This window comes from Drosophila ananassae, chromosome XR, assembly GCF_017639315.1.
Source record: "Drosophila ananassae strain 14024-0371.13 chromosome XR, ASM1763931v2, whole genome shotgun sequence".
In the NCBI taxonomy this organism is placed as follows: Eukaryota; Metazoa; Arthropoda; class Insecta; order Diptera; family Drosophilidae; genus Drosophila; species Drosophila ananassae.
This window is the reverse complement of record NC_057932.1, coordinates 11,156,465-11,178,201: the sequence shown is the minus strand read 5'-3', so window position 1 is coordinate 11,178,201 and position 21,737 is coordinate 11,156,465. Positions and strand designations below refer to the sequence as shown.

The 21,737-nt window shown below is 37.7% G+C and overlaps 3 protein-coding genes across 6 annotated transcripts in view; 2 read left to right on the top strand and 1 right to left on the bottom strand.

Moving 5' to 3' along the window:
• The window catches only part of LOC6502059 (netrin-B), an 81,069-nt gene that overhangs the window by 11,968 nt on the left and 47,364 nt on the right, over positions 1-21,737 (bottom strand). The gene's annotated exons all lie outside the window — the stretch shown is intronic.
• The window catches only part of LOC116655298, a 75,418-nt gene continuing 57,211 nt past the window's right edge, over positions 3,531-21,737 (top strand). The window contains exons 1-2 of one of the 3 annotated variants that reach the window (XM_032452942.2): positions 3,535-4,199; positions 5,669-5,938. In XM_032452942.2, coding sequence (XP_032308833.1) covers positions 3,778-4,199; positions 5,669-5,675 — 429 coding nt within the window. In that variant the 5' untranslated portion in view covers positions 3,535-3,777 and the 3' untranslated portion in view covers positions 5,676-5,938. Of the gene's footprint in view, positions 4,200-5,668; positions 5,939-21,737 lie in introns of those variants that run through there. The other 2 variants (XM_044717387.1, XM_032452941.2) reach the window with 2 other exon arrangements.
• Positions 11,503-15,195, top strand: LOC116655300 (GATA zinc finger domain-containing protein 4-like). The gene is made up of 2 exons (XM_044717386.1): positions 11,503-11,659; positions 11,909-15,195. The coding sequence occupies exon 2, from the start codon at positions 12,785-12,787 to the stop codon at positions 14,120-14,122; it is 1,338 nt and encodes a 445-aa protein (XP_044573321.1). The 5' UTR covers positions 11,503-11,659; positions 11,909-12,784; the 3' UTR covers positions 14,123-15,195.

The following is a 21,737-nucleotide window of genomic DNA, read 5'->3' as shown; positions in this document are numbered from 1 at the left end:
TTTAAAAATTTTGAGCTTTTTTCACCCGAAATAAGTAATTGGGATTACTTTTTAATGTTTTTGGATCTTGAGTTAAATTATAACTTAAAGCTTACCATTTTTTTGAACTTTAAGAAAATGTGTGCCATGCTCTGTCACAATGGCTTATTTTTCTTTTAATATTGGAATCTAGTAAAATAAGATTACATTTAAATGTAATCAAAGTAAATAATAATTATATAATAATGTAACATTATCTAAATCCTTTAAAAGTTAAAAAAAAAAATTGGGGACGTTTTGTAAAATTATATTGAAAATTCAACAAAGATTATTCCCGCTTTTATTTGATTGAATTTATATAACCTTTACCCGAACACCAAAAATACCAAAAACACCATAAGTAATATATTTAAATACCCGAAGAAAAAATAATCGTATGATTATCATATAGCGGCAGCATGAAGACTGATGTAGACTGACAAATAAAATTTTTTATAAAAAAATATATATATTTTGCTTATGTAAGCAAATTTAATTCATATTTATTAAAATTATGAAAGATATTTCTTATTAAAATGCATAAATTTATAGTTGGTTTTGCTTTGCTGACTTCTATTGGCAACAGTCTCCACTGTACAGTGAAACTACAGGCACCAGCTAGTCCCGCCGATTTCCCTTCATTAGTTGCCATTTGGAATGAATGAGGCAGAGCCGTCCTCTTCCGCCGAAAACCCGAAAAGAAAATGAAATTCTCCCACCAAACGGGAATGGCGAAATTAGCTTTGGTTTTTCTATTGGTTTTGCCAGCGTTATTATTAATGGCCCGGTGGGCGGGTGGCATTAGAGCTCTGCTGTGGCCGTTTGTGCAATCGACACCCCCATGAAATGGCAGGCGACGGAGTGACAACTCGGCTGATAATGACGGCGATGACGCCAACATGCGAATTTGGCAAACAAATTACGCCAGAAATGTGCATCGGAACACAGAAAATCGCAGGCCCAAAATCGCCAACATCCCGCTCCCCTCCGCCTGGTCCTGCCACGCCACGCCACGCCTCGTCGCGTCACCGCCCACCACTTTCAACTTTCTCCTCGCTCTTCTTTATCCACTCTCCAAAAATATAAACAACAAAAATATACCTATGTACATATATGCAGGGGCGTTCCATAAGATTAGTTTACAAAAATTTTCAATTTCAAGTTTCATATTTTCAATGTTCAGACAAGGTTTATAAAACAGTCAGATAGGTTAGTAGTATTAAATAGTGGGTTATAAAGTTAAGTAAAATATTTAACAAATTTTTACTTGGTAATATTTTCTGCTCAATCGACCTATGAGTCCAGCCGCATAATGTCCAGCTCGGTTATGGATTCGTGATATAAAAAAATATACATAGTCTGAGTGAAAGAGCTATATGGCTGTGATAAGCGTACGTAAAAGCCATGTATTACTTTACCTTTTTATTTATTAATTAATATAGTAGATGAGGAAATGCTATTTTAGTCCTTTGATAACACCCTTAAGTGGTAATTCGTCTTCATAAAATAGTAAATTATAAGCGAAACAAAGGCTAAACATTGTACGACTAGTTACTAAAGCTAGTCATAGGTTGAGGCCTATTTCTCCTAATCCCTAAAAAATTATCGTAGGCCAGTGTAATTGAGTTGGGAAGACTAGTGCCTGGTGATTACTTGGACTGACAAACAACAGCAGGAAAAAGAAAAGAGACCCGCTAATACGTTATAATTCGGGGAGATTGTGCAACTTGGAGTCTGAGTGGGTTGTCTGAACAGCAAATTGGTAATGGAAAATGGAAAACGGAAAATTGAAACTGGGACGAGTATACGGCGCTGCCAAATGAAGAAGGAAAATCATTTCCGCGCCAAGAAAAACCTCACATTGCAGCTAAAATAGAAAAAGGTATAAATCAGATTTGGACTTGGCCTTTTTGCCGCACCTGGCAGGGTGCTTGGAAAATACCTGAATGGCCAGTCTTGGCCAGAATTGATTCCCGGATGTCAGGCCAACAGAAGTTTTACATTTTTCAGCTCTTTCTAGTTTAATTCGAGAATTATTAGAATTATTTTATAGTCAGCTCTACCCAATGAACTTAATGGCATTCCATTGGGACATGTAATTGCATTTTTTTGGCTCATCTGTACCACTTTCCATACCCCCACATGCTTGTCTTCTGGGACTCGTACATTAGCATTGCCTTTCTGCCAATGTCACTTGGCTTTTACCCTCCGAGCCCGCTACCAAGTATCTTGGCTTGGTCTGGGTCTCGGGTTCCGAGACAAGCATTTTCATAAGACATAAATTGTGCGATTTGGCTTAATTCGCTCTAGACTTGGCCGGATAATTTGTGGCAGGGTCGGGTGTCTCTGGGCGAGGGGGGCCACTGCAGCGCATTGAATTACACTCTCACATGGAGCTACACGGACCCACATTCCCGTCCACACACCGCACACCCATGTCCGCAGCCCGTTGGCGGGGCCTGACAATTGAAAGGATCCCAAGAAGGCGACAGAACTCTTAAACTGCGACAAACTCATACTGCCTCAAGCCTCTATGGCAGGGGTGCCCAAGCACTGCTTATGACAGAGCAAATTCCAATACCTATGCACAAAAGCACAAATACATATGAGCGATAGTTTTTTTTTTTTTTTCTATCGTATCACTGAAAAAAATTTTTGTAACATTTTCAACAGAAAAAAAAAAAAAATTATTTCGGATAATTGAGAATTAATTTTAGGATTATAATTATTTTCAATATGCTCAATTATTTTTCGAATTTTTTTTACTGCGCTTCCATATCGGCTTGTGACGCAGATACTTTAGCATAGCATTTAATAAAATGCCTTTCCAAATTAATTTTTTTGTTTCCGCTTATTATTATATTACATATAATACATTGCTGCTCGCAAAGAAAATTTTCGGCAAAGAAAAAATGCATCGTTCCACAGTCAACCATTCTGTCCAAAACCACAACAAGAAGTGATTTTTTGCAGTGAAAAGTTTTCGGCAATCCAACAACAAAATGCCAGAAAAGTGTTGAAACTGTTTAAGTGTTATTAAACTACGAAAAATTGATATTGTAATTTGCCTTGCCTATACTGGGAGCAGCACACGTATATGATTTTGCTCTACCCATATGACAGAGCAATCCAACAACAAAGGAGGAACGAGAGCAATGGGACTGGGCATCCCTGCTCTATGGCTATACAGGGAAACGAGTTCTAGCATTGATGATCGCTTTAAATTTTATGACTTGACTTGTTTATTTCAGCTTAAATAAGGTATAATTTTTAACGATTTCGTTATATATAAATGACAGCCATATAAGACATCCAAATGAAGTCCCTCGATACCCTTCAAAATATTAAACTACTTGTTATTGATTCTAACAAAAGGTTATTTTCCTCGCTTTATATTTTTAGAGTGACTCCGTTTCACATAATGTCTTTTTATGGCTATCGATATGTATCGTAAAAGCTATTCTCTTATATGAAAGGTATTCGAAATGATGATCATATTGCTTTTTCTCGTGGTCTTTCAGACATTTCTGTCATACAGACATTTAAATGACAGTAGTATAATTTATTATTTTTGTATTTAAATCGATAACTGTTATATATCAATTGATAAATATTTTTCAGTGCTTCTCTCCAAGCATTTTATTTGGCCTATCTGACTAAGAGGCTTTAAATGGCGCATTTTGTGGGCAAATTGCAGTAATATCGCAACTCCACTGCACCGACCCTTCCCGAAAGAAACGAAAATAAGTAAATAAATAAATGAGGAAGGCAAAAAGGAGAGATGGATTGGGGAAACAAAGAGCGACTGGTTCCAGGGAGATGACATACGACCAGATGGCAGCCAAAACGGCCATCGGCGTTGTCAATGTGCCATTGATGATGGAACGATTTATGAGCTTCGTGGAAGCTTCGATTACGATAGTGGCGAACCGGTTGCGGATTCGATTTCGATATTGTCGCTCCGCAGAGGTGTTGTGCCTGCCACATGAAAATGCAATTAAATGCAGGCAATCGTTCTGGGCAAGTGCAAAAATTGGCAATAGCTTGGCTATTTCATGGGTAATGGCCCCCGATAGCATCGCCTCTGCCTCAGTCTCTACCTCCGCCTACAAACTGCCAAACGAGTTGGGCCAACTTGAATCCTGGCCAAGTGGGCTTCGGGACTCCAGTGCATGTAAATTGTAAGTCCACAACGTCCATCTTTTATTATTGTCAAAAATTATTACACATGAAAGTGCCGTGTTAGTGGAAGCTAAATGGGTTTTTCGCTTGGAAATGGTCTTTGGTCGACAAATTTCTTGCTGGCCTTTGCTTTTAGTCTTCCCATTTTAGAGGAAATATTAAATAGCCCCGAAGTTGCCAAGTCAGAAGACAAATGGTTTATTTTTCATTATTTGTAGGGATCTATATGGCCATATATGTACTATGTATTTTAAAACCATAAAGATAAAGAGGAAAGGAAACCTTAGGGAGTTTATATTATTCGATATACATATGTATATACTATCGGATGTAGTTTTCCAATTCTTTTGAGATTTTCAGTAGAACATGTAAAAGCTTCTATCTTTAAAAACACCAATTTTGTCCATCTTTCTCACTTATAAAATTAAATCTAATTTCAGGCAATGCTATAGCGTTTTTATACCCTTGCAGAGGGTATTATAATTTTGGTCAAAAGTGTGCAACGCAGTGAAGGAGACATCTCCGACCCTATAAAGTATTCTTGATCAGGATCACCTCCTGAGTCGATATAAGCATGTCCGTCTGTCCGTCGGTCCGTCTGTCCGTCTGTCTGTCTGTCCGTCTGTCTGTCGGTTTCTACGCAAACTAGTCTCTCAGTTTTAGAGCTATCGAGTTGAAACTTTGCACACATCCTTCTTTTCCTTGCAGGTAGTACATAAGTCGGAACGGCCGAGATCGGTCGACTATATCCTATAGCTGCCATATAACTGATTGATCGGAAATGCCATAACTTTGGTGTTTTTTAAGTTAGAGGTTGGGACTTTCCACACATGTTATATTTGACCAAAATATCTTATGTACAAAATTTCATAAGGATCGGCCGACTATATCCTATAGCTGTCATACAACGATCGAAATTGGCATAACTTTGGTGTTTTTTAAGTTAGAAAGATGGGATTTAGTACAGACTCTATTTTGGGAAAAACAATCTGATCTGCCAATTTTCATAAGGATCGGCCGACTATATACAATCCGCTATATATCTAATAATATAAGATGCGTGGCGCCACCTAGCGGACTTCGACTGAACTGCAAGGGTATACCAACTTCGGCTCCGGCCGAAGTTAGCTTTCCTTTCTTGTTAGTTATAATATTTGGATAGATAGTGGCAAAAAAGTATATAGAAATTTGGAATTCAAATATCACATTCGGTTTAAATTGTTGATAATTAAAAAAATTATTGAAAAAATGTTCGCTTAGGTGTATATGATATTCTATCGTCGCTAGTTAGGTATTGAGTTCGTCCCTGAAATCAAAAATAATGACAATGCCAGTCTAACGATTCAATATTAATTCTTAAATATATTAGAAAATACAATTTTTTTTTTAATAAATTAAAATTACCCATATACTGTGATATTTTCAATATTTTCATCATTTTGACTCATGCTTTTGTCTACACCTTCAGTTTTTAGCTATATTTTCGGCATCTACGTGGACTGCCGGGGACCTAATTGAAAAGCTTAAAACTTAAATTGCCACTGGATGAACTTTGTTATGGCTTTTGGGAAAAGCCCCACAGTCTCCAATTCCCCACCTTCCTCTCGGCCCTTTCGGCACTTTTCTTCTTCGATTGCGCTCCCTAATCTTTTGGTGTCCGCCGCTCAGGCAACGCACAGTGGAAATGTATAGAAAAATATTTAGTATTTTGGAAATATAAATCAATTTGAATAATTGACATACTTCTTTTTGAGTTTTATACTGTATTCATTTCTAAATAATTATTAGTTTAAGATTTTATTATTTATTCATTGATATCCATTAGTTTTCATTATTCTTCCGATAAAGTATCTTATAGTTAACTTTATGCCGCAGTTCCCCTGCACCAATTATGCACACGAGCTTTTGTGAGGAACATATGCCACCCGACCCACTGTGCGACGGGAGAGAGGCTGCAATATTTTCCTCTTTACTTTTGTGCTCCTTGTTTAATGTACACACACTCGAACACCCACTCCGGCCCACACCCACACCCACACCCACACGCACACGCATACTCGTGCAGATAACAAATATGCAGGAGAATTTGTATTTGTATTTTTGCCGAATGATTTTGCGAATTGTGAATACAGCAACGGAAAACGGAAAAATGCAAAGCCAAACTGCTTAAAATGCAAAACTAAAAGCTCTCTGTTCCCCAGTTTCCCTTTGTGTCTCTCGTGCGAGTGTGCGTGCGGGAGAGAGTGGGTGCACGAGTGTGTGTGTGTGCTAAGCGGCAACAAAAGCTGTTGGAAAACATAGAAAATCCTTTTGCGAAACAAAGCACAGTTGCAGAGGAGCCAGAGGTTGGAGCTGCACGGCGAGCAGCATCTGCGTATTGACAAAGCAGCAAAATTGCGAAAAATAAGCAGCAGTAGCAGCAGCAAAGCTGCAACTCGTAAGCCGCGCTCTAGGACACTCACTCCGACCTCCGTTCCGCTCCAGCCACCCGCCACCCTCCACAGCCCCTTAACCCGACACCCACACCCTCGGCCACAGGACCCAGAAAGTCATCATCCTTAAACCCCTTTTGTGGCGGCAGAGGAAAAAGAAAAAGTGGCAGCTTTAAAGTGTCACACTGCAGTTTTAACCCAGAAACATAAATATTGAAAACGCCCCGGGATAAGGGATATGTGTATTAGGGGGTGCTGTGCTGCCTCGTGAACATGGAAAAATATGAGTACTTAAACATGCCCTCTTTAGCCACTAATCCCTGACTATTTTCCCACACAACAAATTTGTTCATTCAAGCTGAGAAAAGCCGCTTATCTTTTCAACTAACTTATGAACTCAAAGTTTTTAAAAAAGTTGGGCTTATTCGAATGAAAAATTATTTAGATGTGCCCCAAAAATTTTCTTTAAAATCTGGATTTCAACGATTTTTTCGTTTAAACGACCAAAAATAAAAAAGCTACAAATTATTCAAAAATAAATGTAATAAACTATTAAAATAACATAAGTAGTTTAATAAATTGATAAAGTAATATAATAAATATTATAATTTTTTGAATATTTTTGGGTGCTTTGAAACAAGCCTCTAAACAAAGCTAGTAAGAAAGCAGAATAAAAAGTCTATAACTCCTCTGAAATCCGGAAGGTTTATCATTAACTAATTTTTTTGTGGGGGAACAGTGTAAAAATGGATACTAGGTCCTAATTAAATTAGTTTAATACTCATATTAAACTCATAAGATATACTCAAAAATCAAACAATTGGCCAAAATATTTAATCTCTTTATTTTTAATAGATTTTTTTTTAAATAGTTCTGATAACAAGGTACTCTTCTAGTCTAAGAGCTTATACTGCTCAGATATTAAATGTTTGTGATATGGCAGCTAGCGTCAGAAATGCAAAAGAAGGTATTGACTTACTGGGTTTTCTTTACTATATACATATGAAAAGATAAATTTTTCTAGAGGTGCCGATGTAGACATTAAGACGAGGTATGTAGCTCCAAGACAAGTTCATTTTTGGAGACCCGATATTGCGAGGCGGCTGTCTTGAATCAGAACAATATAAGAATCAAACTCTTCAAAGGTCCAAAGGATCAACCGTTGTATTGCAACATCGATGTTTGTTATGTTGCCCAAGAGATTCACGAAAATAAGCATCGTTTTCTGACATCCTTGAAAAATTTGTTTAGTCCCATTTTTCCATTGTTTCTCTGAGTGTGGGCTCACAAATGCAATCGGAAGGAAGTCCCCATTGAATGCTCATTATATGTGACACACTTTGTGGTTTCTACGGACTTCTGCCAGGGGTCAGAGGTCGCGTATGTGTCGCATGTACGTACGTAAGTACGTCATATGTGTGCCATATCTAATTGAATTGATATCCTCGGCGCGTGGGAAATCCATTAGCCGAGTCCGCTATCCATCATCTTAAAAAGCTGAGTGTGTGGAATCCTGTGAGCTGTGTGGCTCACGTTTTGTTGAAGGACTTGGGAGCGGGAGTTGGGAGTCGGGACTCGGGTTACGCATACGCCGTGTGTGCCGGCGCTATGTGCGGGGATAACTTTGTCGTTCATCTTTATGCAGAGAGCATGCGGACGAACACCAAATGTATTTAACTTAATTTAGTTTGAGTTACTTAAAAAAGCTTTTAAAAGTAACGGCAAACAAGCCAAACAAAGCGGACGAAAAAAGGCGAAAATAAGCGAAACACAAAACACGGAGCTTGCGAAACCAAAACACAAACACAAAATAAAAACAAAAGTTTCGGGCGGGCAGGAAAAACATAAAAGTTTTCTCGGAAAAACACTCTCCGGGGGTGGGGCCAGAAGTTGAAATTCATTAACATGTAGATATGCAGATTATATGATTAAGAGTATAGTGCACGGACTGCTCTGGTGCATTTGAAGATTTTTCGCATTTTCCGGGCCAGCGGAAGGGCGGATGTCCTTCGTCGTGCGTCCTGCGTCCTTCGCCCGCAACAGAATCAACAACGCCGCATCCGGTTGTCCTAATAAGGGTACGCAAGGGATGGATTTTGGCCAAAGAGGACCGAGCTCAAAGAAGTGTAGGGCAAATTTGCTTCCAGCAAGCCAAACTACCAGCTAATGAAAAGCCATCGTATAACTCAGATCAGTTAAGCTCTTACACTGAGAGAACGAATAGTATCCATAAAGACACAGTCATCAGAGATTATAGGGGAGGAGTGCATATAAATATTAATTTTTGCACTTGTTTTTGTTCCAATTGCTAGCCCTTTAATGGAATTATGAAATATAAAGGAAACAAATTGAATTAGAAATATAAATTTATAAATATAAATATAATATAAATATAAATTATTGAAATCTGGTAGAAACAAACAGAAGCAATATAGACTTCAAAATATTGGTTCTGAAAAATATTGCAGAAATAAGTATAATCAAGAAGTAATCAAGAAGTCAAGTATAATCAGAAATCAAAATACAACTTTCAGAAACATTACAGAATCCTTCTCTCTGAAACTATTCATACGTAACATAGGTTATCATTTTGGAAATGTTTTATATGATATAACATATTTCATATGAAAGCTTTCAGTAATGTTTCAACAAATGTTTCCAAAATGTGTAACATTACATTTCGGATGGGGATAAAGAAGCTTGGTATTGAAGCTAGGTTTTAAATGCTTCAAAATGAGTACCTAACCAAGTGAGAATCTTGTATCGAAGACTTTGATGGATTTCTAATGATAGGATTAAATTAGATATGATGTTTCTCCCCGTGTATCTGTGTATTTGTTCAGCAAACGGAAATACATCAAAATAAATGCAAAGGAATCGGAAGGAGTACGGGCAAAAAATGCCAGCAAAGCAAACGTCGAAAGAGTAAAATGCAAATATGGAAATGTACAATGTCAGGCATGCGTGTGCTGGGCACGGATGTTTCGGCTGCGATGAGTTGCGAATAAGGATATGAGAACACCATTGGCCATTAGCAAATATGCCTAAACAAATATTTGGCACACTTGCCGCCAACCTCCCGAATATCGGCCTGACAGCTTCCAGGCAACCCTCTTCAAACAGTCCTTGGCCTCCCCGAAATCCTTTGCCGGGTGAAAGCAGGGTGGATGGGCAGGATAAGGGGCAGCAAAAATATCTACCTGATGTCAAAAGTAATTAAATGAAATGCCAGCAGCAAAGCGAGAGCTGGCAAAAGAACCACAACGCATATACTATGCTACGTATACATTGTATAATCCGGAACTAGTGGCAAATGGCAGGACGAAGCTGAAGTCAACTTCCGACTCGGAGACTCTAACGAAATTACGGCTCCTTTGTCCAACTTTCTGAAAGAGCCCCAGTCCATTCCTTTAGCCTTGAGAAAACTGTCACTGCCACTCGGAAGCGTATTTGCAACATGCAACTGGACTGAAAATTTGAACAAATAATAAAAAACCAAATGGCGTTGGGAAAACAAATATTTATTGCCTTTTTTGTTTATTTTGTGTCTAAACGGGTTTATTCGAAACTGTTTCTTTATGTCTTTGTCCCAACACCCGATTGCAACAAAGAGTATAAGTTTATTTTGTATTTTAGTGCCAGATATTCATTTTATTTATTCATGCAGATCTGTGAGATACCTCATTGAAGTCATTTAAAATAATTAAAAACTATTGTAGCGTTTAGTCGAATGCTTATAAGCGATAGATGCCCTTTACTCGTTGACTTTACAATGGCATTTTCAAAAAAATTATAAAAAATAAACATCCTTTGCCCGCGTGTCGATCCCCCTCTAGATGCTCATTACTGGGAAGCTCCGCTCCGCACTTTGCAGCCCGGAGTTCGGGTCGAGTCATTAAATTACCTGGCAAAGTTGCTGAGACGGCAGTGATGGAAAAAGTGAAGGAAAACCTGAAAGAAAGTCGGCGAAAGGACAAAAAGTAGTGGAGAGTTTGACGGCTTTGGGCTGCACCTTTTTGTGTTCTGGGCAAAGCCGGCGAAAAGTCAAAAGGGAAAAAGTGTAATGAGAAAAATTTTTAAACGAAATGCCGGGAAATAAGCTCAAAAACAATCAGCTACAGGGCTCGCTCGAAGTTCGCGGACAACTTTGTGCCATAGTGTGACAATGGGGGTTTAAAAGAGCATTTCCCCAAGAATTCTTAAAGTAAGGGGAAGACTCACTTGTCTCTCCTCAGATGCTTGCTGTAAGTGGCTGTGTAATAAAATTAATTTTTAAGTGCCCTGCCCGCGTACCTGCGAAGCGGGCGGGGGAGGATATCATTTGCTCCGCTTCATTTGCCGTCAAAGTCAAATTCTGTCAACTGCCTCAAAATGTCAGAAGTCTAAGTCGGAAGTCGTTTGAATTATTAAACATGAAGAGTGCCAACGAATCGGGTCCCGAGTATCTCGAATGTATATATTGTAGTATGCACATATATTGAATACCCACTGTACCGAAGATACTTAAAGGGTACACACTGTAACACTTTGTTGCAGTGTTTACATATTTCAAAATCCCGGTCATAACTCCTAAGTGGCCGAAATATGATCCGATCGTTATGGATTAGCCCACACACGGTAAATGCTAGCGTCGGCATAATTGCAACGAACGGACAGCATATACATACCTCTCGCGCTTACACTTGAGAGCGCATAGCAATATACATAAGTATATAGATACGTAGCCGTCTCTCTGCCGCTGCCTGCGAGCAGCGCAGCTATGAGACTTAGCCTTAGTTAGACTTAAAGAATATTGTAAAAGGGAGAGACATTTCGATCGTTGGAGCGGCACCATTGCTGCTCCAATAAATAAACTCCAATAAATAAACCCCAAACATATTTCAATACAAAACAAAACCAAACTTATTTCATGGCGACCGTGACATGAGTCCTGGAGGACTTAGGAAGATATTCGGAACCAAGGCTAAAAGGAATCAAAGGATTGAAAATGCAAAAGGAAAAATACATCATACGAGAAAAACGTCTGAGTGAGTAGAGTGTGCACAATGGTACGTGGAGGTCTAAAGAAAAAAATCAACAAAAGAATAGCCCGCATAAAGTGGCTACTATTTGCTCAATCAACTCCGCCCCCATGGACGACGGCGCAAAAGCTATACAACGAGCTTGAATTCTTAAGAGAAACCCTCCAAAACAAAGTACCACAGAGCACAACTCGCTCGGAAAATCAAATTAAAGTTATAAACCAAAAACTAATATCGACACAAAATATTTCCAAGCCTCTGCCAAAACGACCACAGGTCTGCCCGACCGACTGCCCCGGACCTCTCAACTCTGCAGCATGCAATTGCACATGCGTGAAGCCGAAGAATAAAGCGAAGACCAACCCAAAACAATAGCAAGCATGGGAGGCACGACCGCCACCTGCGCCCTCGAGGGAGCGTCAGCGCAGCCAAACCGGCGACGACCAGCTGACGTGGAAGGAAGGACCACCAAACCTGGGGAAAAATTTTTTTTTTTTCATGCACTGCGCTGCATATTTTTTTTGATTGCACTGCGATGCATATTTTTTTTTATATTCATAATATAATATTTTGTAAAATTGAGCGGAACCTTTTCTGCTCGATTAGACGTGTAGCCTGTAAAGCTACGCAAAAAACTAGGTAGGAAGCTGTTAACTTAAATGCGCAGTAATGCGATAAGTAAATTTCCAACAGAAGATCTTTATAATTTTAATGAAACACAAATAAAAGTATATGCAAAACCCACCAAAATGACGTTGGACATAAAAACAGTGGATTCCACTGCCAATGTCATCAACAAGGTAGAATCTACCAACGTTGATCTATATTGGGTACATGTACTTTTAGTAATCATTGTCGTTATTATGTGCGCCGCTGTTTTTTATAAGATTTACAAGCTGCATAATAATTGTCTGAAAAAAAGGTATAGGAGCCGGGGAAATGACCTGGATAAAATATAAGCAGCAAATAAATAAAAATAAGGAAAAAATATATATAGCACAAACAACAGATTACACATAAATGTTAACACCTAAAAATCTAAGAAAATGAAATAAAAAAAAAATAAAATAAAATAATAAATATAAAATATGTCAATATATTCCTCTCACAAAGTACGGCCAAACTAAAGGCATGGAATGGAACAAATTATACACAGAATTATCAAACATTAAAACTAATTTTGACAGATCATATAAGTCACTAACCCAGAATAGACCTATCCAAACGAACACTGTTAGGAAGCATGTTGAAATATTAGTAGAATGCTTTAATGAAGCACGAATGCTAATACATAAACACAGGGAAAGGTTAAATCAAGATCATTGGTCGCAGGTATCGAAACTTTTGATCCGACTACGATCTAATTTAATATTTGTTAAACAAAAGTACAGTTTAGAAATATCGATACCAACCGTTCTAAACACCCCAATAGCAGTTGACACTGCACCTGACTCAGAATCAACAGAAGCGAATGAATCAGAGTCAGAAGAGATTCCCAAAGTAAACCTCAAAATAGAGGATGAAGATTTGAATAATCTTACTATTCCAGCGGTATACACTGATCTGGACAATTCAGCAGATTCAGATACCTCTAGTGTAATAGAAAACAAAATAATTAACTTTGTAACAATGGCACAATCAAATATTGATTTTATTAATACAGCATCCAAGCTTATACCAGTTTTTGATGGTAAGGCTGAAAATTTAACGAGTTTCATTGATGCTTTACAAATAATAGAATCGATAAAAGGCGAGCACGAAGAATTAGCTGTCTCCATAATAAAAACAAAGCTAAAAGGTGTCGCCAGAAATCTAATCGGTAATGAGACAACAATTACTGAAGTGATTTCTAAACTAAGAGGCAACGTCAAGGGCGAAACTGTAGAAGTATTATCAGCGAAGCTGATGAACCTACAGCAGCGCAATAAAACTGCTAACCAATATACCCAAGAAATTGAGCAGATGACGAAAGCATTAGAAGGTGCATTTATAACGGATGGTTTACCTTTAGAGCTAGCCAGAAGTTATTCCACGCAGCATGCGGTCAAAGCAATGACTAAAAATTGCACAATCGATAAGGTGAAACTTATCATGCAAGCTGGCACCTTTAGTACTATGAACGATGCTGTTTCCAAATTTGTCAATAGTTGCACCGAAGCAACTGGACAGTCAAATACTGTCCTATATTTCAAGAATTATCCACAGCGCGGCTCATATCGCGGACGTGGAAATTATAGAGGTAATTCTCGTGGTAATTACAATAACTACAACAACAATTACCAAAATAACAACAATAACTACAACAACCAAAACAACAGGGGAGGACGAGGCCAATATAGAGGAAACTATAGAGGCGGTGGAAACTCGTACCAAGGCCCCAATGGCAATAATCAAAGCAATGTCAGAATTGCACAAAATACTGACCAAAACACTTCGGGAAACTCCCAAAGCCCTTTAAATACTCAATAGTAAAAGAAGTCAGAGTTCACACCATTAATCTCAGTCAAAATATATTCGTTTCATTTTTCAATGTAGCTACTGGAAAAGAGCTTATCTTTTTAATAGATACAGGTGCAGACATTTCCATTTTAAAAGAAACTTCGGATACCTTCCAAAACATCCAAGATGATCACATCATAGACATAAAAGGCATAAGTCAAGAAATAACCAAATCCAAAGGTTTAGTTTCTTTGGAAATACAGACAACTAAATACATAATTCCACACGATTTTCATATTCTAAATTCACATTTCCCAATTCCATGCGATGGAATAATAGGCATCGACTTTATAAAAAAATTCAACTGTCAATTAGACTTCAAGCCATCTGAAGATTGGCTTATAATTAGACCCAATAACTTAAAATTTCCAATTAATGTACCAATAACTCATAGTTCTGGCAATAATTCAATACTTCTGCCAGCAAGATCCCAAGTTATTCGGAAAATTGAGCTTAACTTAAAAGAAGACAGTGTATTTATTCCAAATCAGGAAATTCAGCATGGCATTTATATTGCAAATACCATAGCAACATCTAATAATGCCTTCATAAGACTACTAAACACAACAAATACCAACCAAGTAGTCAGTACTGATAACCTAACATATGAACCACTTTCGAACTACGATGTAGTCAATACAAATTCAGACAATAGGAAAAAATCCGTACTATCACAACTTTCAAAAAACTTCCCTCCACAGTTTAAGTCACAGCTTTCTAGCTTATGCACCCAGTATAGCGATATATTCGGATTGGAAACCGAATCAATAACCACCAATAATTTTTATAAACAGAAATTGAGATTAAAAGATGATGAACCCGTATATATAAAAAACTATCGAAGCCCACATAGTCAGGTGAACGAAATTCAAAAGCAAGTAGGTAAATTAATCTCTGACGGGATTGTCGAACCGTCAGTATCTGAATACAATAGCCCATTGTTACTTGTGCCTAAGAAATCATCCCCCGGGTCAAATGTTAAGAAATGGCGATTAGTAATTGACTACCGCCAGATAAATAAAAAATTACTATCTGATAAATTCCCATTACCTAGAATTGATGACATTTTAGATCAACTAGGTCGAGCAAAATACTTTTCATGTCTTGACTTAATGTCAGGATTCCATCAAATTGAACTCGAAAAAGGCTCAAGAGATATAACGTCCTTTTCAACGAGCAACGGCTCATATCGTTTCACGCGATTACCTTTTGGATTAAAAATAGCCCCTAATTCGTTTCAAAGAATGATGACTATTGCGTTCTCCGGTCTAGAACCTTCTCAAGCATTCCTTTATATGGATGACTTAATAGTAATTGGCTGTTCCGAAAAGCATATGCTTAAGAACTTAACAGATGTTTTTGAGAAATGTAGAAGATACAACCTAAAGTTACATCCAGAAAAATGTTCATTTTTTATGCATGAAGTGACTTTTCTAGGTCATAAATGCACTGATAAAGGAATACTTCCAGATGACAAGAAATACGATGTCATTATGAACTACCCAGTTCCGCACGACGCGGACAGTGCTAGACGTTTCGTAGCATTTTGTAACTATTATAGACGTTTTATAAAAAATTTCGCCGACTATTCACGGCACATAACAAGATTATGTAAAAAGAATGTTCCTTTTAAATGGACGGATGAGTGTGAAAATGCATTTCAATACTTAAAAACAAAACTTATGGAACCTACCTTGCTACAATATCCAGATTTCACTAAAGAATTCTGTATAATAACAGATGCAAGTAAGCAAGCATGTGGAGCGGTTTTAACTCAAAACCATAATGGACTCCAACTTCCCATTGCATACGCATCAAGAGCATTTACAAAAGGTGAAAGTAACAAATGTACTACTGAGCAGGAATTGGCTGCAATTCATTGGGCGATATTACATTTCAGACCATATATATATGGAAAGCATTTCTTAATAAAAACAGACCACAGACCTTTAATATACCTCTTCTCAATGATCAATCCCAGTTCTAAACTGACACGTATGAGGCTCGAACTAGAAGAATACGATTTTACAGTCGAATATTTAAAGGGAAAAGATAATTATGTAGCTGATGCTTTATCAAGGATAACCATCAAAGATCTACAAAATATAACTAGAAATATATTGAAAGTCACTACCAGATATCAAAGTAGACAAAAATTCCGCGCGGAAAATCAAAAACAAGAATTGCCTATGCAATCTTTAAATAAAGCTTCTAAGCCCAACGTATACGACGTCATAAACAATGATGAAGTACGTAAAGTAGTGACCTTGCAGATAAAAAATTCGTTATGTTTATTTAAACAAGGCAGAAAAATTACTGCAAGATATGATGTTAGCGATTTATATACTAATGGAGTTATTGACTTAGATCAATTTTTCCAAAGGCTTGAAATGCAAGCCGGTATACATAAAATCAGCCAACTCAAAGTGGCACCGTGGGAAAATATCTTTGAATATACTTCAGTAGATAATTTTAAATTAATGGGCAATAAAATCTTGAAAACATTAAGAGTAGCGCTACTCAACCCGGTGACCAAAATAACAAATTTAAAAGAAAAAGAAGCAATTTTGTCTACATTTCATGATGATCCAATTCAAGGAGGTCATACTGGCATATCAAAAACTTTGGCCAAAGTAAAAAGACACTATTACTGGAAAGGCATGTCTAAAGATATAACTGAGTACGTAAGAAAATGTCAAAAATGCCAGAAAGCCAAAATAACTAAACACATAAAGACTCCTTTAACAATTACAGACACACCAATAAACGCTTTCGACAGAGTGATAGTGGACACCATTGGTCCATTGCCAAAATCAGAAAATGGCAATGAGTATGCAGTCACTTTAATATGTGATTTAACTAAGTATTTAGTTGCAATACCTGTTCCAAATAAAAATGCTAATACTGTCGCTAAAGCAATATTTGAATCTTTTATTCTGAAGTACGGTCCAATGAAGACGTTCATTACGGACATGGGAACAGAATATAAGAATTCAATTATAGACGATTTATGCAAATATTTAAAGATTGAAAATATTACATCCACAGCACACCACCACCAGACAGTTGGAACAATAGAAAGAAGTCATAGAACTTTCAATGAGTACATACGATCTTACATATCGGTTGATAAAACTGATTGGGACGTATGGCTTCAATATTTTGTCTTCTGTTTCAACACGACCCCATCTATGGCACACACTTATTGTCCATATGAGCTAGTATTCGGTAAAACAAGTAATTTACCGAAACATTTTAATAGCATAGATAGTATAGAAGCACTATATAATATAGATGACTATGCTAAGGAGAGTAAGTATAGATTAGAAGTAGCCTATAAAAGAGCTAGAGTTATGTTAGAAACAAATAAGAATAGAAATAAAATTCTATATGATCATAAAGTAAGGGATATAGATATATCAGTAGGTGACCAAGTTTTATTAAAAAACGAGACAGGTCATAAGTTAGATCCTAAATATACAGGTCCGTATATAGTAACGGAAATAGGAGATAGAGACAACATTATAATAACAAATAATAAACATAGGAAACAAACAGTTCATAAGGATAGGTTAAAAATCTTTATTTCATAAATTGTACTTAGTATGGCCATACAAAGACACACCTATATAAATAAATAAATAAACATATATTTTTTTATAATTTCATTTTCTTCAATTCTAATAAAATAAAAAAAAAAAAAGGGAATGTATTAATTAGAAATTTTTATTATAAAAATAACTTCATTATATTACGTTATTTTTCAAAAGGAGGGAGATGTAGTATGCACATATATTGAATACCCACTGTACCGAAGATACTTAAAGGGTACACACTGTAACACTTTGTTGCAGTGTTTACATATTTCAAAATCCCGGTCATAACTCCTAAGTGGCCGAAATATGATCCGATCGTTATGGATTAGCCCACACACGGTAAATGCTAGCGTCGGCATAATTGCAACGAACGGACAGCATATACATACCTCTCGCGCTTACACTTGAGAGCGCATAGCAATATACATAAGTATATAGATACGTAGCCGTCTCTCTGCCGCTGCCTGCGAGCAGCGCAGCTATGAGACTTAGCCTTAGTTAGACTTAAAGAATATTGTAAAAGGGAGAGACATTTCGATCGTTGGAGCGGCACCATTGCTGCTCCAATAAATAAACTCCAATAAATAAACCCCAAACATATTTCAATACAAAACAAAACCAAACTTATTTCAATATTCTCCTCTTCGATAGTAATAAGATGGCTGTAAATTATTTTATGGCTCTGGGGGCGTGGCCGGAAGTGTGCAATATGCTCTTGCGCCCCCATGAAATATGTTGCAAATTATGAAATATTTGAAACTTTTTGGCCAAGAAATGTGGCAGTCAAGGCGCCATTTAGGCCAAAACGCAGACAGAGCTGAAGCGGGGGAGATGGCAGGCAGCTGGCCCTCTGTTTTCCGGATCCGGGTCTGGGTCCTGGTCTTGGTCCGGACTCTGGTCCTGGTTTAGCGACGACGTTATGGGCATTTAAGTTTTCATAAGTTGTGCAAATAAATTTTAATCGAAAAATGCGCCAAAGCAATAACCAGCAAGCGACCCAAGGAGCTTGTGGCAAGGTGCCCTGGGTTGCAGGGGGCTTCCAAGGCGTCGCGCCCCACTCCCTTAGGTGGAGGGGACGAATGCTGCAACTTGGCGGCCCAACTGCTGCAGTAAAAGTTAAAGAAAGCCAGCGACAGCCAAGATGGCCCAAAGGACGAAGGGCCGTCAATGGAAAAAGTTCCATTTTCGCCAAAAAGCGAAAAGCGGATTCGGATTTCCGTCATTTATTCATTTACCAAAAAAATCAAATAAAATCTATATTTAATTGTATAGCATAATATGTGAAGGGGGTAGTCCCGTGTTATTGTATAAGAAAAATAAAAAATATTGTATAAGCCTAAGTTACACCGTTGTAAACACCCCTACTTCAAAAAATGTCCCCAAACTTCCGGATGATTCGATTAATTGAAACAAATAAACTAGCCGCGTTTTAATCTTTAATTTTATATTAAAGTGCAAGGAATGAACTAGAATCAAGTAAATTTTTCGTAAATTGGAGAGAAATGGAACCAAAAAGTTGCAATTTTTGGGTTTTTTGTTGTTTGTAATTTGTTGAATATCAAATTATGAATTTTATTCATTTCATTTATTCATTCAATACACCTAAAAATTCTATTCTACAAATTTCAAGTCATTCAGTCAAGCCGTATTTGAAATACGATGGAGAAGTGTTTGTAAACACTGTTTTGAGAAAAACGCGTTTAAAGTTAAACGACTACTCAGCGCTCGAACAGATCCACCTTTTAACTGCTGGTGTTTGGAACTACTTCAAATTTCCAGTCACTTTTCCACAGTTAAAAATTAATTTACATATGAAAAAAAGATATATTTGTGAGCCGCCAAGCGGGAGTTAAAATGAAATGAAGTTAAATTTTAAAGAGGTTCCTACTTGATCTGTCAAAAAACCAAGACCCAAGAACAAGGCTAGGAGGTACTAAACAAGCCCATAGACCTGAAGAGTTCCAATAGTTCTTTCTGGGAAAAATAAAAGGCAAAATGAAAGTTATTAATTAGAGAAAGTAGTATTACTACGAATTCCCCCTCGGCACTCTGCGGGCTGTTTCATTAAATATTTCAGCATCGCTGTCCAGAGACAGAACTGCATTTCGGTTTGGGCAATTTGTGACTTGTAATCTCCGTGTTTACCCTCGGATACCGCTCGGATACACTATTTACATACGAAATGCTTGGGAGGGGGCCCTCCATGTGGGACGCCACCTTCCAGTAATGACGTTAGCCTCTGGAGCTGGCGGGCAGGCAATTCGATTAGCACCCTGGCAAAATCATTAGCAAACACAAGGAGTTTAGTTCAGTTCGCCGAAGCACACAATACTGGAGACGGACAAGCAAACAAACAAACAAACAACGGGGAGGGAGCATGTTAAACATATGCAAACAAGCGAATGGAACCAGGAGGATTTGGATTTAGATTGGGAATGGAATTGGTGCTGGGACGCAGATTGGCACAGGGACTCCGACTACAGCTGGGACTGGGACTGGGAATCCGGGAGATGGAAGCTGTCTTGGACATGTTTGCTTGTTGCTCTGGCAGAAGCATAAATAAGCAACAAATTAAGTAAGTAACAGAGTCGGAGCGGCAGCAACTGGGGCACAGGAAGTGGAAAGGACCAAAGGCAAGAGCCGGAGCCAGGAGGCCCCGAGCAGATAAGACGGCTTAGCAGATAACATGAGACAGTCATTTGTGATGACGAGCGGACAAGGAGCAGGCTCAGATGGCTCAGATCCCAGTGTGTGAGTGTGTGTGAGGCCAAAAAGGAGTTCGAAGAGGGGGGTAACAAGGCAGTGGGCCTCCCTGAGGACTCCCAGCAGTCATTTGTCCTTCTGTAAGTCAAAGTCGGGCTGCCAGAAATTAGCCGACTGTCGCAAAAAATGTCTCTGCCGCAAGTTGAAAGCATTAAAAGGAATTGATTTCGTTTTCCAGAATAAATTATAAAGTCAGGGAAGTAAATAACATTTTCTTAATCTGAGAGAAAAGCTTTTAAAAGCTAGCTTTAAAAATATAAAACATAAAAATAGTTATATAATAGGTGCTCTTTCGAAGTTATTACAATTATGGCAACTCATTTTAACTCCATGAAACTCCATAAAAATGATATTTATATATATTTATTTATATTTACATTTAGTTTCTGGTTAGAGAGTATTTGGAAAATACCACAAACCATCTGTTCTGGGGAAGAAAATAGCTGTAACAGCGAAGGTTTAAAGCTAGTTATCAATTGTGGATTTAAAAATATCTTGTCTTAATATTAATCTATTTAGATGGAGCAGTGCCTTTCGCTGTGTAAAATAGGGTGTGCATTCTTCAAATATGTGGCGAATATTTCTTTCTTTATTGCATCGTCTGCAGTTGGAATGGCGTAATTTTTATACCCTTGCAGAGGGTATTATAATTTTGGTCAAAAGTGTGCAACGCAGTGAAGGAGACATCTCCGATCCTATAAAGTATATATATTCTTGATCAGTATCACCTCCTGAGTTAATATGAGCATGTCCATCTGTCCGTCTATCTGTTTCTACGAAAACTAGTCTCTCAGTTTTAAATCTATCGAGTTGAAACTTTGCACACACCCTTCTTTCCTTTGCAGGCAGTATATAAGTCGGAACGGCCGGGATCGGTCGACTATATCCTATAGCTGCCATATAACTGATTGATCGGAAATGCCATAACTTCGTTGTTTTTCAAGTTAGAAGGATGGGATTTTCAATGGATGCCTCTTTGGGCAAAATAATTCGATATGTCAATTTTCATAAGGATCGGCCGACTATATACGATCCGTTCTATATCTAATAACATAATATGCGTGGCGCCACCTAGCGGAGTGCAACTCAACTGCAAGGGTATATAATAGGGTGGGTCGAATTCCAACAAGTTGTTCAAATCGAATTCTAATAGTGCGGAAAACTTGCTACGGAATACTACAAGCATTTTGCAAAAAAAATTTTTGAAATCGGTCAATATCTTCTGT

What these genes read in the sequence shown, in the direction of transcription:
- LOC116655300 (XM_044717386.1), top strand. Translation starts at nt 12,785, where the DNA reads ATGGAATGGAACAAATTATACACAGAATTATCAAACATTAAAACTAAT.